The 14,402-nt window shown below is 32.1% G+C and overlaps 1 protein-coding gene across 1 annotated transcript in view; it reads left to right on the top strand.

The window, feature by feature from the left end:
* Positions 1 to 14,402, top strand: part of LOC108745851 (sodium-dependent nutrient amino acid transporter 1-like) — a 31,085-nt gene that overhangs the window by 1,277 nt on the left and 15,406 nt on the right. The window contains exons 2-3 of the mRNA XM_018482247.1: positions 478 to 856; positions 11,268 to 11,535. Of these exons, the coding sequence (XP_018337749.1) occupies positions 478 to 856; positions 11,268 to 11,535 (647 nt within the window). The remainder of the gene's footprint in view (positions 1 to 477; positions 857 to 11,267; positions 11,536 to 14,402) is intronic.

The raw sequence follows: 14,402 nt of genomic DNA, 5'->3' as shown, positions 1-14,402 counted from the left end.
TAAATAAGAAGCGCCAAATACAGAAGGCATACAAAACTGAATTTTAATGCCTAATAATATTTCTAAGTAATTTTCAATTTTTAAATATATTTTTTAGTTGAACAAACTGCTCGTCAATTATTGTCAGATTTAAAATACAATCTGATCAGATTAAAACTAATAATAATAATAATAAAATAATAATAATAATATAACATATTCAAATAATAATAACAGTATAAATTAAGTTAATCGTTAATTTAATGTCAATTTAATTAATCTTTTACTTGTTTCATATACATGCTACGTAGACATATACAGAAAATATGAGTCCGATATCTAGTTCTAATGTATGCGATAAAAATATTGGTCAGTGCCAATAGATAAAAGTTTGAAAGGTCGTCAGTTTTAATTAATGTTAATAAAATGCAAAGAACTTATTGCGACAAATATCAATTGAATTATTCAATTAAACGCTATGTTTGTACATAATTGCAGAAGGACAAAATAGAACTGGGTCTCGATAACGTCGTCTTTCAAATAGATGAGTCCCATGTTGGAAACGGCGAGACAAGGTGTTACTCTGAAAACTCAACGGCCATTTTGGACGAGCAAGTCATTGATTCAAGTAAAGAGCGCGCAACATGGAACAACAGTGTGGAATTCCTTATGTCATGTATCGCTGTGTCGGTCGGTTTCGGTAATATCTGGCGATTTCCGTTTACGGCTTATGAAAATGGCGGCGGCGCCTTTCTCATTCCGTACATAATCCTGCTCTTTCTGGTGGGTAAACCATTTTACTTTATGGAAATGATCATTGGACAGTTCTCCGGCAGCTCATCTGTTAAAGTCTGGAGCATGTCACCGAGTTTTGTCGGTAATAATGATCTGATAATTTTCTCGCAAGAGATAGACAAACTGAAAAATATATAGGTGCAAATAGTTTTATTTTCAGAAAAAACGTTTAGCAAGTAATATGTAGAGATGCACGATTTTGCAAGCATCACGATTTTTTTTTTAAATAGTAGTACGAATAGTGTAACTAATCGCAAAATTGCGTGTAATTTAGAATCGCCCGTGATTAATATTCTACATCTATTTTTTTTAATTCTTTTAATTTATGCAAACAATTTGATTATCGCGTAATAAAAACTAATATAATGTTTTATTTCATGAAAGATTTCTTTTGTAAAAATTTATTCCGAATTTTACTAGAGATTTTTCAATGCTATTACATTAAAGGACAAATACTTTTGTATTTACTGCTTTTTAACAATTAATATTTTTTATTTACAGCTATCACTACTCTGAACTTACCAAAGATTTTTGATGTGACGAAAATATTAGTTGAATAAATGTATAATATACACACATACAAATTGTGATGCGATATCGTGTTCATTGCGATATTTAAAAAAGATCGTAATACAAAATTTTGAAAATCGCACATTCTTAGAGAATGTATTACTAATACGTTTTTTGTACGTAAGTTACGGGTGACCTAAAAATTAACGCGATACGGAATGTGTAAGAATAAATTATACAAAGTGTTCGGCAAGTGAAAGAAAATTTAAAGAGTTGTTCTAGATGATAAAATAAAGACGGAAATCAAGAATACCAAAATTGCGCTGAATGTTTTTTGGTTTTTGAAATTAACAATAATAAAAGGATATGAGCAAAATCAAAATTTTGGAAACTAGAACTTACAGTTAAAACCTCGGATATTTCGCTTGAAATCCCGCAGGTATATAAAAATGCATGTAGGTTAGCAAAATTAATCAGAATAATAAACGAATAATTATTTCACATCTAATTGTTCATTACTAATTTAAGAAATTAATCAATCATATATAGTTTATTATTCTCCTCACATTCAACTATGATTGATCAGTTTCTTACAACTTAAGGACTACTATATCTATTGTAAAGCAGGATTAATACAGAATAACGCGAGAGAAAAGTTAAAGTAATATATTTCTAAACAACGATTGACAGGATCTAACATTTTAAAACTAAACTCATTGAAATCAGCGCCTTATAGATCGCGGTAAGATGTTGAACTACTAATTTTAATATACATTCAATAAAATTGAAAGTATATAATTAATTTTTCAGACATAAATTGAGAGCCGATGAAATTATCGGATTCACACAATAATTCTGAAATTAATAAATCCCCCCAAATTCTTCCCAATCTTAAAAACTGTAATAATTTTATTGCGAAAAAATATTGCCTCGGCCGGGAGTCGAACCCGGATCTCTTGCATTCCGTGCGAGTGTCCTGAGCCTTTAGACTACCGAGACAATTGTCTCATCGATAGACAGTCCGCTATATGCATTGGCTACACATTTGTACAATATACTATTCAAGACTATTCTTAAAGCGGATAGTTACGTCAAAAATAACTTTCAATTAGTTGAAAAATTAAAAAGATTATACATTACAGGTGAATATAAATTAATTTCATTGGACGTTACATCACTTTTTACGAATGTTCCAATAGAGATAGCGGTTGATTGTGTGAATGAGCAATGGAGTTTTATTTCCAAGGATTGCTCTCTGCCTAAGAATGAGTTCCTGGGAGCGATACGGTTCATTTTAGATTCCACCTTTTTTTCATTTGATAATAAAATTTATAAGCAAAGCTTCGGCACTCCCATGGACTCTCCTTTATCATCTGTAATAGCGGACCTAGTAACGAGGAGATTAGAGACGGTGTACTTGATGTCGTTGAATTTGGATATTTTATTTTATTATAGATACGTAGATGACATTTGTACCACAGTTTCTCCCTCAAAAATTGATATTTTACTACAAAAATTTAATTCATTTCATCCGCGTCTTCAATTCACTACAGAAATAAGATGAGATAAAATAAATTTTCTGGATATCACTATTTCTATTAACAGGAATCGTTTTATTTTTGATTGGTATCGTAAACCTACCTTTTCAGGGAGGTTTTTAAATTTCAACTCAAATCATCCTATCGCACAAAAGAAAGGTACAATTTTTTCGCTAGTTGACAGAACTTTTTTACTTTCTGACTTTATGTTTCATACAAAAAATTTGACATTTATTATTAACATTTTACTAGATAATGACTACCCATTGACTTTTATTTTTGACAGAGTTAATCAACGTATAAAAAATTTAATTAAAAATAGATACATAGCACATAAAGATTTGGTTGACAATGTCGGTGCGTATGAATCTGCATCTTGGCTTACGGTACCATTATTCCTCTTTACACAGAAAAATTTAAACGGTTCAATAAAAACGACATCAGGGTATCTTTTCACAGTCCTAATAAAATAGGCAAATATATTAAAATACAAAAGGATATTTGTCCCCATACATCTAAGAGCAATGTAGTCTATAAGATATCGTGTAATAATTGTGATGCGTCGTACAGACGGGCAGACAATTGAAAACCAAAATTATAGAACTTTGTAATCATATTAGACATAACACTTCTGTTCGTTCTGTCATAACGGAGCACAGGCTGCGGTATGATCATGATTTCCAATGGGATAATGTCAAAATTTTCGATAAAGAGCCTTGTTACAGCAAACGCTTAATTTCCGAGATGCTCAATATTAAGAAGCAGAAAAATAGTTTGAATTTACAAACTGAAGATCTTCATAAGGCATATATACCTATTGTAAATAAGGTTTGACTTTTCGATACTGACAGTCCATCTTTTCTCTCAGTCCGTGGTGATCCGCATCAGTGAGCGTACATAATAATCGATACACAATATCCGTCTTATACATCTTATACATCTTATACATCTTATACATCTTATACATCTTATACAGCGTTCCACTTGTTATATATTCTAATGGTTTTTTTTATACTTATATGGACACACTTGTTTGAATAATTTACACATAATTTTTGGTGAGTTTTTATTTCTTATTGGAATTCCGGTATGTTAATTTGCTTGCGTTTTTTTTTTCGTAAGAAGTCTTTTTTATCTTTTTTATCAATTAGAACATTTCCAAGAGATATGAAACACATTTGACTGTTCAATCGTACGTGAATAATATCGAGTTCTATATCAGGACTCACCCGAACTGTGAATATAATGAATATGTGAACATTTGCGATAATTAATTTTGTACTGCGATTTTTTTTCGATAAGCTAATGTCTGAAGAGGCTTCAATCCGGTAGCCGAAACTTGTAAATTTATTTCTATTTAAACTGAGTTTTTATTATTTTTTATTTTTTATTATATATTTTTTTTAATTTTACTTTTCTCTATTTGTAATTTATTCTTTTAATTGTGTGACCTTTTTAAAGAAATGTGTTGACTCTTACTCTTTGCCCTTTTTTTATTGTTATTTATTTTGTATAGGAAGAGTCCTTCAATCAGTTTAATGTTTTAAATTATAAATGTGCTTTAGGCTCTTTCCAATAAATATTATAACTGATAGGAATAGAGAGAGAGAGAGCACAATGTCATCTAAAAGATGACTAAATTGTTATAAAAATAAATTTAAAAATCTTTTAGAAAGACATCAGGTCCTTGAAATAATGAGTGATTTTGTACCGATATCCCCGATATCGAAGAATTTAGTGTCGATATGGCAGTAATTTGTATCAATAATTCATCGCTTGATATTCCTACATATCGATATAAGTCTGAATATCGGTCTTTAAAACACTTCTACGAAATAGCCGAAATAACTAAAATTCAAAATTAACAGAGGTTTCAACGAATTTAGCTATTTTAACGATTTATTCTATCAAGGGCACAGTAAAAAAAGATATCACTGTGTAGGTGATATCCACTTCTTCAGAGGGCGCAGAACATTTTACGGTAACATGCAAAAGATCGTCATGTCCTCTCTCAGGTTTCTTTCTGTTATAAATTATAAGATTAATGGCCGCAGCATAAGACTCTTGCATAATGAGTCTTCTACAATAAGCTATTAGTCATAAATTAGAAGTCAGAAGCTAAAAATTGATCAATTATAATCATCAATTTTTAGCTTTTGACTTCTAATTTATGACTAATGGCTTATTGTAGAAAGCCCATAACGCATAATGGCCTTAATTCACGATCTCGCTCTAATAAGTTCAAATAAGTGTTTTAAGCCTTAAATCATAAGAAATTAACCAATTACAATCAAATGCGACGAGAATAATTGACTATGATTCGTCTATTTCTTGTGGCTTAAGATTTAAAAACCTATTGTCTAGATTAAGAGCCGAAAGGCTGACTTATAATCTTAAGACATAGTGTCTTATGACTTAAGTCTTAGTAATGTACAAAAGTCTTTAGTAACGCACAAAAACTATCTTATGACTTATGTCTTAAAGGTATATAAATATGAGGTGTCTTTAAAACATAAGTCATAAGACAGTTCTTATGCGTTATTAAAGACATAAGACTTAAGTCATAAGACACTGTCTTAAGATTATAAGTCAGCTTTCTACTAAAGCTCTAAAAGAACAATAGTAGTGGCGCTGCGCTTAGCGTCATCTTATGCTGGCTGCAGACCACAGCGCGATGTTCGTCGCGTGCTACACGCGATATCCAATGAGCGTATAGCTTTATCGATGTTTTCATTCTAAAGCTATATTGGATATCGCATATCGGACGCAACAAACATTGCTGGTTTGCAGCCGGCATTAGCGCCGAGATCGCCGAAACACTACCGTTGCTGCGTTTCACTTATTGCTCACAATGCTCGTGGAATCATTTTATGATTGTCGTTTATCAAATGATAAACAAGGACAAACGATGCTCGCAAACGTTGCGAGTGTCAAGTAGAACACAGCCCGTGTCTCTTGATTATTACAACAAAGGAAAGATTGCTGCTACTAATCAAGATGAGAATAAAAACAAGCAATACCTCTTTCATCTAAATTTCATTAAGGATGAATAGAGAAATCAATATTGCATATTACAGACACAAAACAATAAGAAATAGATATTAAACATAACGCACAATGAACAAAAGTAAGATATAAGACATATAATATGTCTTATGTATCCTATTTGTACCTATTATGCATTATGTTTAACTTCTCTAATTTTTTATCTCTTTCTGATATTTAATATTTATTCTTATACGTTGTGCGTAGAACATTATACTCATTTATTTTATTTATAAATTTGTAATTTTTTAATTAATATTTACAGAATTAAACGTAAAAAAAGGGATAATGTAACTAATTTAGAAATAAAAAATGTTATATAAGATATATACGTGTATTTTTTGTTTAAAAAATATTTACATAATTTACATTCATGAGATGTATGCAGCACTTTCAATCTATTTTTATGTGATTGAAGCAGCGATATTAACGCTACTAATCTAAAACGCTCGATATTTTTTGTATTAATACGATTATTCACGATTATACGCTACATCGATATTAGCCCGCATCATCCATCACTACCCTGAATTAGTTTTTACACAAAAACTAAATAAAATTGCGTGACTCTCAATATACATTCCATTTCTTTGTGTTTTGCGACGTTTGGCGTGTCCTGTGTGTAATGGCTTCCGCATCTTAGATTTCAAAAAGTAATAAACTACTTTTTGAAAGCAAGTCCGCAAAAGGGATTCTATATGATGAAAGATAATGGTTCTTATGGCTTCTGCACATTGGACGCGGAAATGCTTGCCGCGCGATAAAATGCGAAAAAAGTAGTTTATTACTTTTCATTAGAATATATGGATAATATTTCTTATAATGCTCTTATTATCTTACATGGTCTTCAATCACGAAAAACTCCATCAGATTCGTCTGATGGCGATTTCGCGTACTACTCGCGGGTGAATAATGAAAAGTATCAAAATAACGGAAAGATATCTTCTTTATGTTGTCTTTTCGGTAATACGAAAAGATATTTTTATCTAAGATAACAATGTGCCGCTGGCTTTAAAGACATCTGATAAGAACATCTTTTTGTTTTATCAAAAAAATCTGATATAGATCTTTTTGTCATCTTTTAAACATCTTTTTGTCGAAAAGACAGCTTAAAAAGACTTTTGTTATTTTTTAGTATTTTGTGTTGTTTGGGAGTCGATTCTTATGTTTAAGATTATCTTAAATATAAGATGTTCTGAATCTATGAGAGAGTCGTATTAACGTTTTAAAATATTACATAAGACGGTGTTGAAATAAGAATGGATACTGGCCTAAGTCGTTTTTAACACACTATACAATTCTTTGAAACGTCTGAAAAAAGTTAACTGAAAGGCATGTTTAAGATATTTTTAAAGTATTTCTCCGAGAAATTGAGTTTCTACAAATTCTTTTGAAATTGGGTATTATGTTTAAAATAATTTTATCTATATATTGGATCGTCTGGAAAGTTCGTGCGTATTTTCCGCACGGACCTTTCCGGATAACCCAAGGTTGTCCGGAAAGTCCGTGCGGAAAATACGCACGGACTTTCCGGACGACTCAATATAATTAAAATTTCAAAAACCCTAGCAGTACCGAAATGGAGATATTCATTTTTGAAAAGTTTCAGCTTTTAACACGTAAACTTCTATATAAGTCTTGTTGAAACAACGTTTTACTACTATGCGGCGAAAATCTTCTACAGATTTTTTAAAAACAAATATGCAATATAGAAATATTATAGAAACCTTATAAAAAAAAATGGGAAAGATTAGCGGTGCCATTTCTGGATTAGAACAATTTAAATTTGTAATTTGACGGAATTTTCCTTCTCTCCCTCGGACGCCAAGCGACGAAACAATAATATGCTGTTGCCACATTTCAACTGTCTTCAGTGCGGATTAGTCCACACTTTCGTCGATATTTGTACTGGAAAACTGGCCATTGTCTCTGTTGCCGCGTAGTGGTATATTTTGATGACCACAGAATATTATTGTTTTTATAATTAGTCTCACGCGATCTCTGTTTTCTATAATTTGAGCCATTTGTTGAGTGGAAATCTGGTTGACAATATCAAGCTCGGGCTTATGATAGCATGCTAAAAAGTTTTTCCCACGACCATCTGATGATAATGATTGCGCTTTTAACGATCATCTGATGATAATGATTGCGCTGGTGTTGTATTAATAACCCATTTTCTCCTAATAAGCAGTCAAAAATCTTCAGTGGTTTCTTTGCAAGTAGTCTGAGGTTTGACCTAGCACAATCTGTGGCAGTAGTAGCAAACAAAGTGCAATACTTGCAATAAAGCCCCTGATCCTTATGTGATAACATAATAAGCCAATAAAATTTTTTAAGATGAGATCTTTGAGTACATTTTTTTCTTGGTTTCCGGCTTTCCTAGTTTCTTGGTTTCTGGCTTTCCTAGTTTTATTACAACGTTATACGGAAAAACACAGTTAGATGATGGCATTCAATGTTTCTCAAGCACTAACGCTTTAGTAGAATCAGATAATTGATTTATGTTTTCACTAATATAGCTTCCGATATCTGAAGCAAATTCAGAGTTTAATAAGTCACTTGATATTGCAGATGACGTCGACAGCATGCCCCGTTTGATAGCAACAAAAGTAGAAGAGATATTATCTAGTCATCATCTCAAAAGCAAATTTTCATTACTGGTATTAGTAGTTTTCAGTGCAGGCACCTCTTTTTCTGTTAAAATGCAAATCTCACCAATTTTTGGTTAAAAAAAAAAATACATGTTAATCTTTTGCATTAAACTAGCATCATGGCCATTTCGTTTCGATCCACTTCTTTTCTCCACACTATCAGCTTGACCCAAACCAACCAAAGAAAAAAAAACATTCACAATCAAGCTAGTATATATTTTTTACATAAACACAGTCAGTACAATAAATACGATCAATTATCCAGTCATTAGTTTTGTATTTTTTGCAAGAATATTAATGTTAGTTAATAATGCATTTACCTAGTGATTAAAGTTATTAAGACGCAACAAAAACCATTAAAACCAACCAATCAAAACAAACAAAAACCCCAAACAAAGTTATTATGTATTAAACTAACTTACCATTACTTTCTTCTTTATTTCGCGTCACGTTGATTTTCATTCAGACATCGAAATTCTCTCATCTCAACTAAACTACGAAGGCAAGTCAATAAGTTTTTAGAAAAACATAATAAACACATTTTTTTTGATTGATTCATTTTTATTTCTCAACATAGTCTCTTTTCAGCTCGATACACTTGATCCAACGATTCTTCAACTTTTTCAAGCTGTCTCAATAATATAATTTGTCCTTCAAAATAAGCCTCTGTTTCGGCGATGAGCTGCTCTCTGGTGAATCTCTTTCCTCCGAACCATATCTGCAGGTTTGGAAACAGGAAATAGTTGCAGGGAACTAAATCTGGCGAAAATGCTGAATGGGGAAGCGAAATTCGTTGAATTTGGTCATCGGTGTCGGGCACGTGTGAACCCGTGCATTATCTTGATGGAAGAGCACTTTCTTCTTCGCCAAATGGGGATGTTTTTTCTTTAAAATGTTATTGAAACGGTCCAATAAGGCTGCGTAGTAATCGCCATTAATCGTTTGCTTCAACAGAAGGTAACCGATATGAAGGTAATCGATATGAATTATACTGCGTGCATTCCAAAAAACTGTGGTTATCACCTTTCCGGCTGACTTCATGGTCTTCGCCTTCTTCGGAGCTGGTTCACCCGATGAAGTCCATTGTTTTGACTGTTCCTTCGTCTCGGGTGTGAAGTAATGGATCCATGTTTCGTCCATAGTAATGAATCGACGCAGAAATTTATCTGGATTACGTTGAAACATCTCCAAACATTGTTTTGAAATCGTCACACAGTCGCGCTTATGGTCCATAACATAGTGAGCAAACGCGACACCCATCTTGCCGATAGCTTTTTTATGCCCAACTGAAATCACTGTGCTATGTGATATGGCCTCAACAAGCTCGCGCACTTTCACTCGTCGATCAATCAAAACATTATCGTGGACTTTATCGATGATTTCTGGTAGCAGTCTGAATTGGACGTCCCGAACGATGCATCACATGTGGATGTGTGTTGGACCATGTTTAAATTTATTCACCCAATTGTATATAGTCGCAAACGCTGGTGCAGATGTATTATGAACATTATCCAACTCGGCTTTGATTTCTTTCGGCGTTAAACCTTTTATATGTAGATGTTTGATCACTGCACGAAACTCGTTTTTTTCCATTTTGCAAAAAATACAAAGGTTGTTCGCTTTAATCGTCTACAGAAATGAAACCACACGATGAATTCCGTTTAAAATTTGACAGTAATCAGCTGAAAGATGCTACTTGTCAAAAAGTAAAGTGACATGACACTACGAGTGCCCTCTGACAGATTTTCTAAGAACTTATTGACTTGCTCTCGACTTTGTTACATTTAAAATTTTTTTAGACAATAATTTTAGATAATATAAAATTGACTGTGTTTCAATATGTATTGCTACTACTCATTAAACTATTAATTAAATTATAAATTAAATTTCAAAATAATCTTTTATGACAAAAAATTGTTTAAAGAATTTTTCCGAAGTTTGTCCGAAATTGAATTTTTGAAAATGTCCGGAATTGAATGACATTTTGTGTCGAACAAAGTCGATTTCTTGCCAAAATTTATCGGATTTTAAGGAAGGCGTTTTTTGCGAAAAATCTTAATTTCCCTTAAATTGAGAATAAAAGTCGTTTTAAAGATGTCTCTCAAATCTCAAAAATATTTCTTTTTTAAAACGTCTTTTAGACATGCGTGTTTTTTAGATTTCTACATGAATATCTAATTTTTGAAAATAATAAAGCCTTATTTGCAATTTTATGATATTCTTGATTTCCTTTTTTATTGTATCATTTAGAATCATTCGAGAGGGATCCGATTGCGTACGTTGCTGACTTGTCAATTTAAAAAAACAGTAAAAAATTACTAGGCACTAACTCATGTGAGAATACGAGTATATGTGCGGAATGTGGACCAACGGGATCCTCTCAAATTATTTTATTTTCTCGCATTTGTTACCGAACATCCTATATCTGTAGGTATATATGTATGGAAAAATAAACAGCAATACTTACACTTTACAGCTACAGCATAGAGTTAAACTTTACAGCTACAGCATAGAGTTAAACTTTACTATCATTTCGAGATAAAACACATATCTGGATAAAGCATATGCTGAATATTGAATGATTATACAATTCATACAAATTAAATTCTGGACCTTAGAATTTTATTGGGACAAGTTCCTCCAAGTTGTAAATTAATTTCCTATAAAAATTGTTAACATAGAAAATATAAATTTTCATAAATTCTTATAAATGTCCTCGTTTAAACGAAAACGCATCTTGTATCGACAGGAGTCGGATGGGCGCAATTCTGCTCGACTGTAGCATTGGCGACTTACTATAGTTCACTGATGGCATTAACACTTTATTATCTGATCGCATCCTTTTCCGCCGAATTGCCTTGGGCTACCTGTTTGAAGGAATGGGGTGATGCATGTGTCGATTCGAGTACCAAAAGGAATCACAGCGCCGATAATACAGCAGAAGGAAATATTGACATTCTAAATAATTTCTTAAACAGCAGCAATAAGTTTCAAAGCTCGGCTGAACTATACTTTTCGTAAGCATAAATTATTATACCTTATTTTATCGTATTCTCAAAAAAATGATTGATAAACTAAACTGAGAATGAGTGCATTCTGTAATTAACTCATATTCTTAATTTTCACGATAAAGCAATTTTTTTCAAATAAACAAGACTCATGTTGGAAATGATCACAATCGAACCAAATATTAGAAATAAGAAATTAGAAATGTGCAATAAATGATAATTTTATTTGATATCTTCGCTAAGGAAAAGTGGACAGCAAATGATCGGAAAATCTCTGAGTAAAGCTTGTTAATCTATTCAGGGTGTTAGTTAAGTATGTTGCCATACTTAACAGAGCAATTCTTTGGTTTATTTCAAGTAAAAAAATTCCATATAAACATGTGATCTAAACGGTTTAGTTTCCGAAATAATTAGGCTGCTGGAAAAGTTTCTGCAAACAATATGAAAAAAAAAACATGTAAAATTCGGTAAATGGTTTTATTGTTTTTTGAAGTATTCGCCTTTAAGATCCTTAAGATCCATTTTTGCATACGCTCGAACCAATTTTCGAAGCATTTTTTCCACTCTAAGGCTGTAACCTCAGAAAACAGTACGAAATGTTTCAACAGCTGCTTCAGGCGACTCAAATCGCTCACCACGCATCTTATTTTTAATGTTTGGGAACAAAAAGAAGTCATTAGGTGATAAATCAGGTGAATACGGACAATGAGTCATCAATTCGACATTATTACTGGATAAAAAATCAACGGTTTGACGTGCTGTGTGATAGCTGGCATGATGAAGGATGATGCGACGATTTCGGTTTGTTCTACGCAATTCATTTATGACTTCTGGCAAACAAATTGTTGTATACCAATCAGTATTTACAGTCCTTCGATCCTCTAAAGTCACGGTTGTCACATGTCCGGTATAACCGAAGAAACAAGCAATCATTTGCTTGGCAGCACTGCGTGAACGAACAACTTTTGTTGGTTTCGGTTCATTTTGAAATACCCAAACAATGGATTGTTGTTTACTTTCGGGCTCATACGAATAGATCCATGTTTCGTCCCCAGTAACGATGTTGTAGACCAAATTTGACCGACCTCGGTTGAATTTCTTGAGCATTTCTTTGCTCCATTTAACACGAGCCTGTTTTTGAGCTTCGGTCAAATTGTGTGGGATCCAACGACTGCAAAGTTTCCGTACGCTCAAGTGATCATGCAAAATCATATGTATTGCTTTCATGTCAATGTCTAAGGATGCCTGAATCTCACGGTATATTATATGCCGGTCTCGCTCAATCATTTCACGCACAGCATCAACATTAGTGGCAACAACAGACGCGGATGGACGACCTTCATGGAATTCATCACTAAGAAAGATACGTCCACGCTGGAATTCGGCAAACCAATTATAAACAGTCCTATTGGATGGTGCTTCATCCCCAAAAGCCAAATGAAGTCGATCGATGCATTGTTTCGGAGTTAGATTACATTTGTAATCGTAAAAAATCATTGCCCGAAAATTTTCACGCGAAATTTCCATTTTCTTACAAAATAACTTTTTTTAAAATACTATGCAAACAAAACTAGTTGGCTTGGGTACAAACTGTCAATTGAATTATAGGTTAAAAACGTCTAATTTTACGAATATGATAGTAGTAGAACGTTGGCGCCACTGGAAGTACTAGATTGCAGAAACTTTTCCTACGTACAAGTGAATGTTCGCAAGTGTTTGACGAAACGGTAAATTGCATTGGAGATATCTTCCTGCATAAATATGTCTTGCTTCACGTGAGTTATCACTTGCACAACCGTAAACAAAGTGACAAAGTCAAAGTCAAAGGCTCCTAGATCACCAGGCTTAAATTCTTTGGATTATTTCCTTTGGGGGCATCTGAAATCATTGGTTTATACCACCCCAATTGAGAATGAGAATGATTTGAGAAATCGAATAGTTGTTTTATGCGAGGCAATAACATACATGGTATCTTTGAGCGTGTACGTCAATCTTTGAGAAGAAGGGTCGATGGATGTATCATGGCGCAAGGTGGACATTTTCAACAATTTATCTAATTGTTTTATTTCATCAGAAAAACTAAAGCCTGTTTTTCTGTTTTCGATTAGTTTTTGTCTAGTTTAAGCTGTATTTCTTTCAAATAAACAGATTATTACTACACGTTTATATTTTTTTATTTCGGAAACTAAACCGTTTAGGACACATGTTTATATGGACTTTTTTACTTGAAATAAACCAAAGAATCACTCTGTTGAGTATGGCAACATATTTAACTAACGCCTACATATATACACATAGCAACTCTAGTATATACGCTGCACCTATCAAAAACTTAATTTATTATTATTACTATGTTTAAAGTAAACGAACTATATCAGTAAAAACTTTGTAGTGATTCGGCAAAATAACTGATATGACCTATTTAAAATATAAAATATAAAATAAATTCCAGAAACTTATTTTAAATATAAAATCATAGGACTCGATGAAAGAGTGATACGACTTATTTGAAATAATAAATATAAAATAGGTTCAAAAATTTATGTAAAATATTAAATAATAAATAAGTCGCAAGAAATTATTAAAAATATAAAATAAGAAATAGCCAAATAGAACTCTGAAATGCATTTTATTTATTTAAAATATATAATAACTTTTATTTAAAATATCAAAATAGCTTGCTTTTTTATTTTAAATAAGTTTTTGAAGGATATTCTTATTTTAAATAAGTAATTGTTTTCGAAAATTTATTTGAAATAACTTATTTTATATTTAAAAGAAGTTCTTGAAATTTATATTTTATTTTAAGTGAAAAGTATATCTCAAAAACTATTATAACTCAAAATATAAAATAAGAAATATATATTTTAAATAAA

The sequence above is a fragment of the Trachymyrmex septentrionalis genome, unplaced genomic scaffold (assembly GCF_001594115.1).
Source record: "Trachymyrmex septentrionalis isolate Tsep2-gDNA-1 unplaced genomic scaffold, Tsep1.0 scaffold151, whole genome shotgun sequence".
Classification (NCBI taxonomy): domain Eukaryota; kingdom Metazoa; phylum Arthropoda; class Insecta; order Hymenoptera; family Formicidae; genus Trachymyrmex; species Trachymyrmex septentrionalis.
The sequence above is the reverse complement of the archived record's forward strand: the minus strand, read 5'-3'. Positions and strand labels throughout refer to the sequence as shown.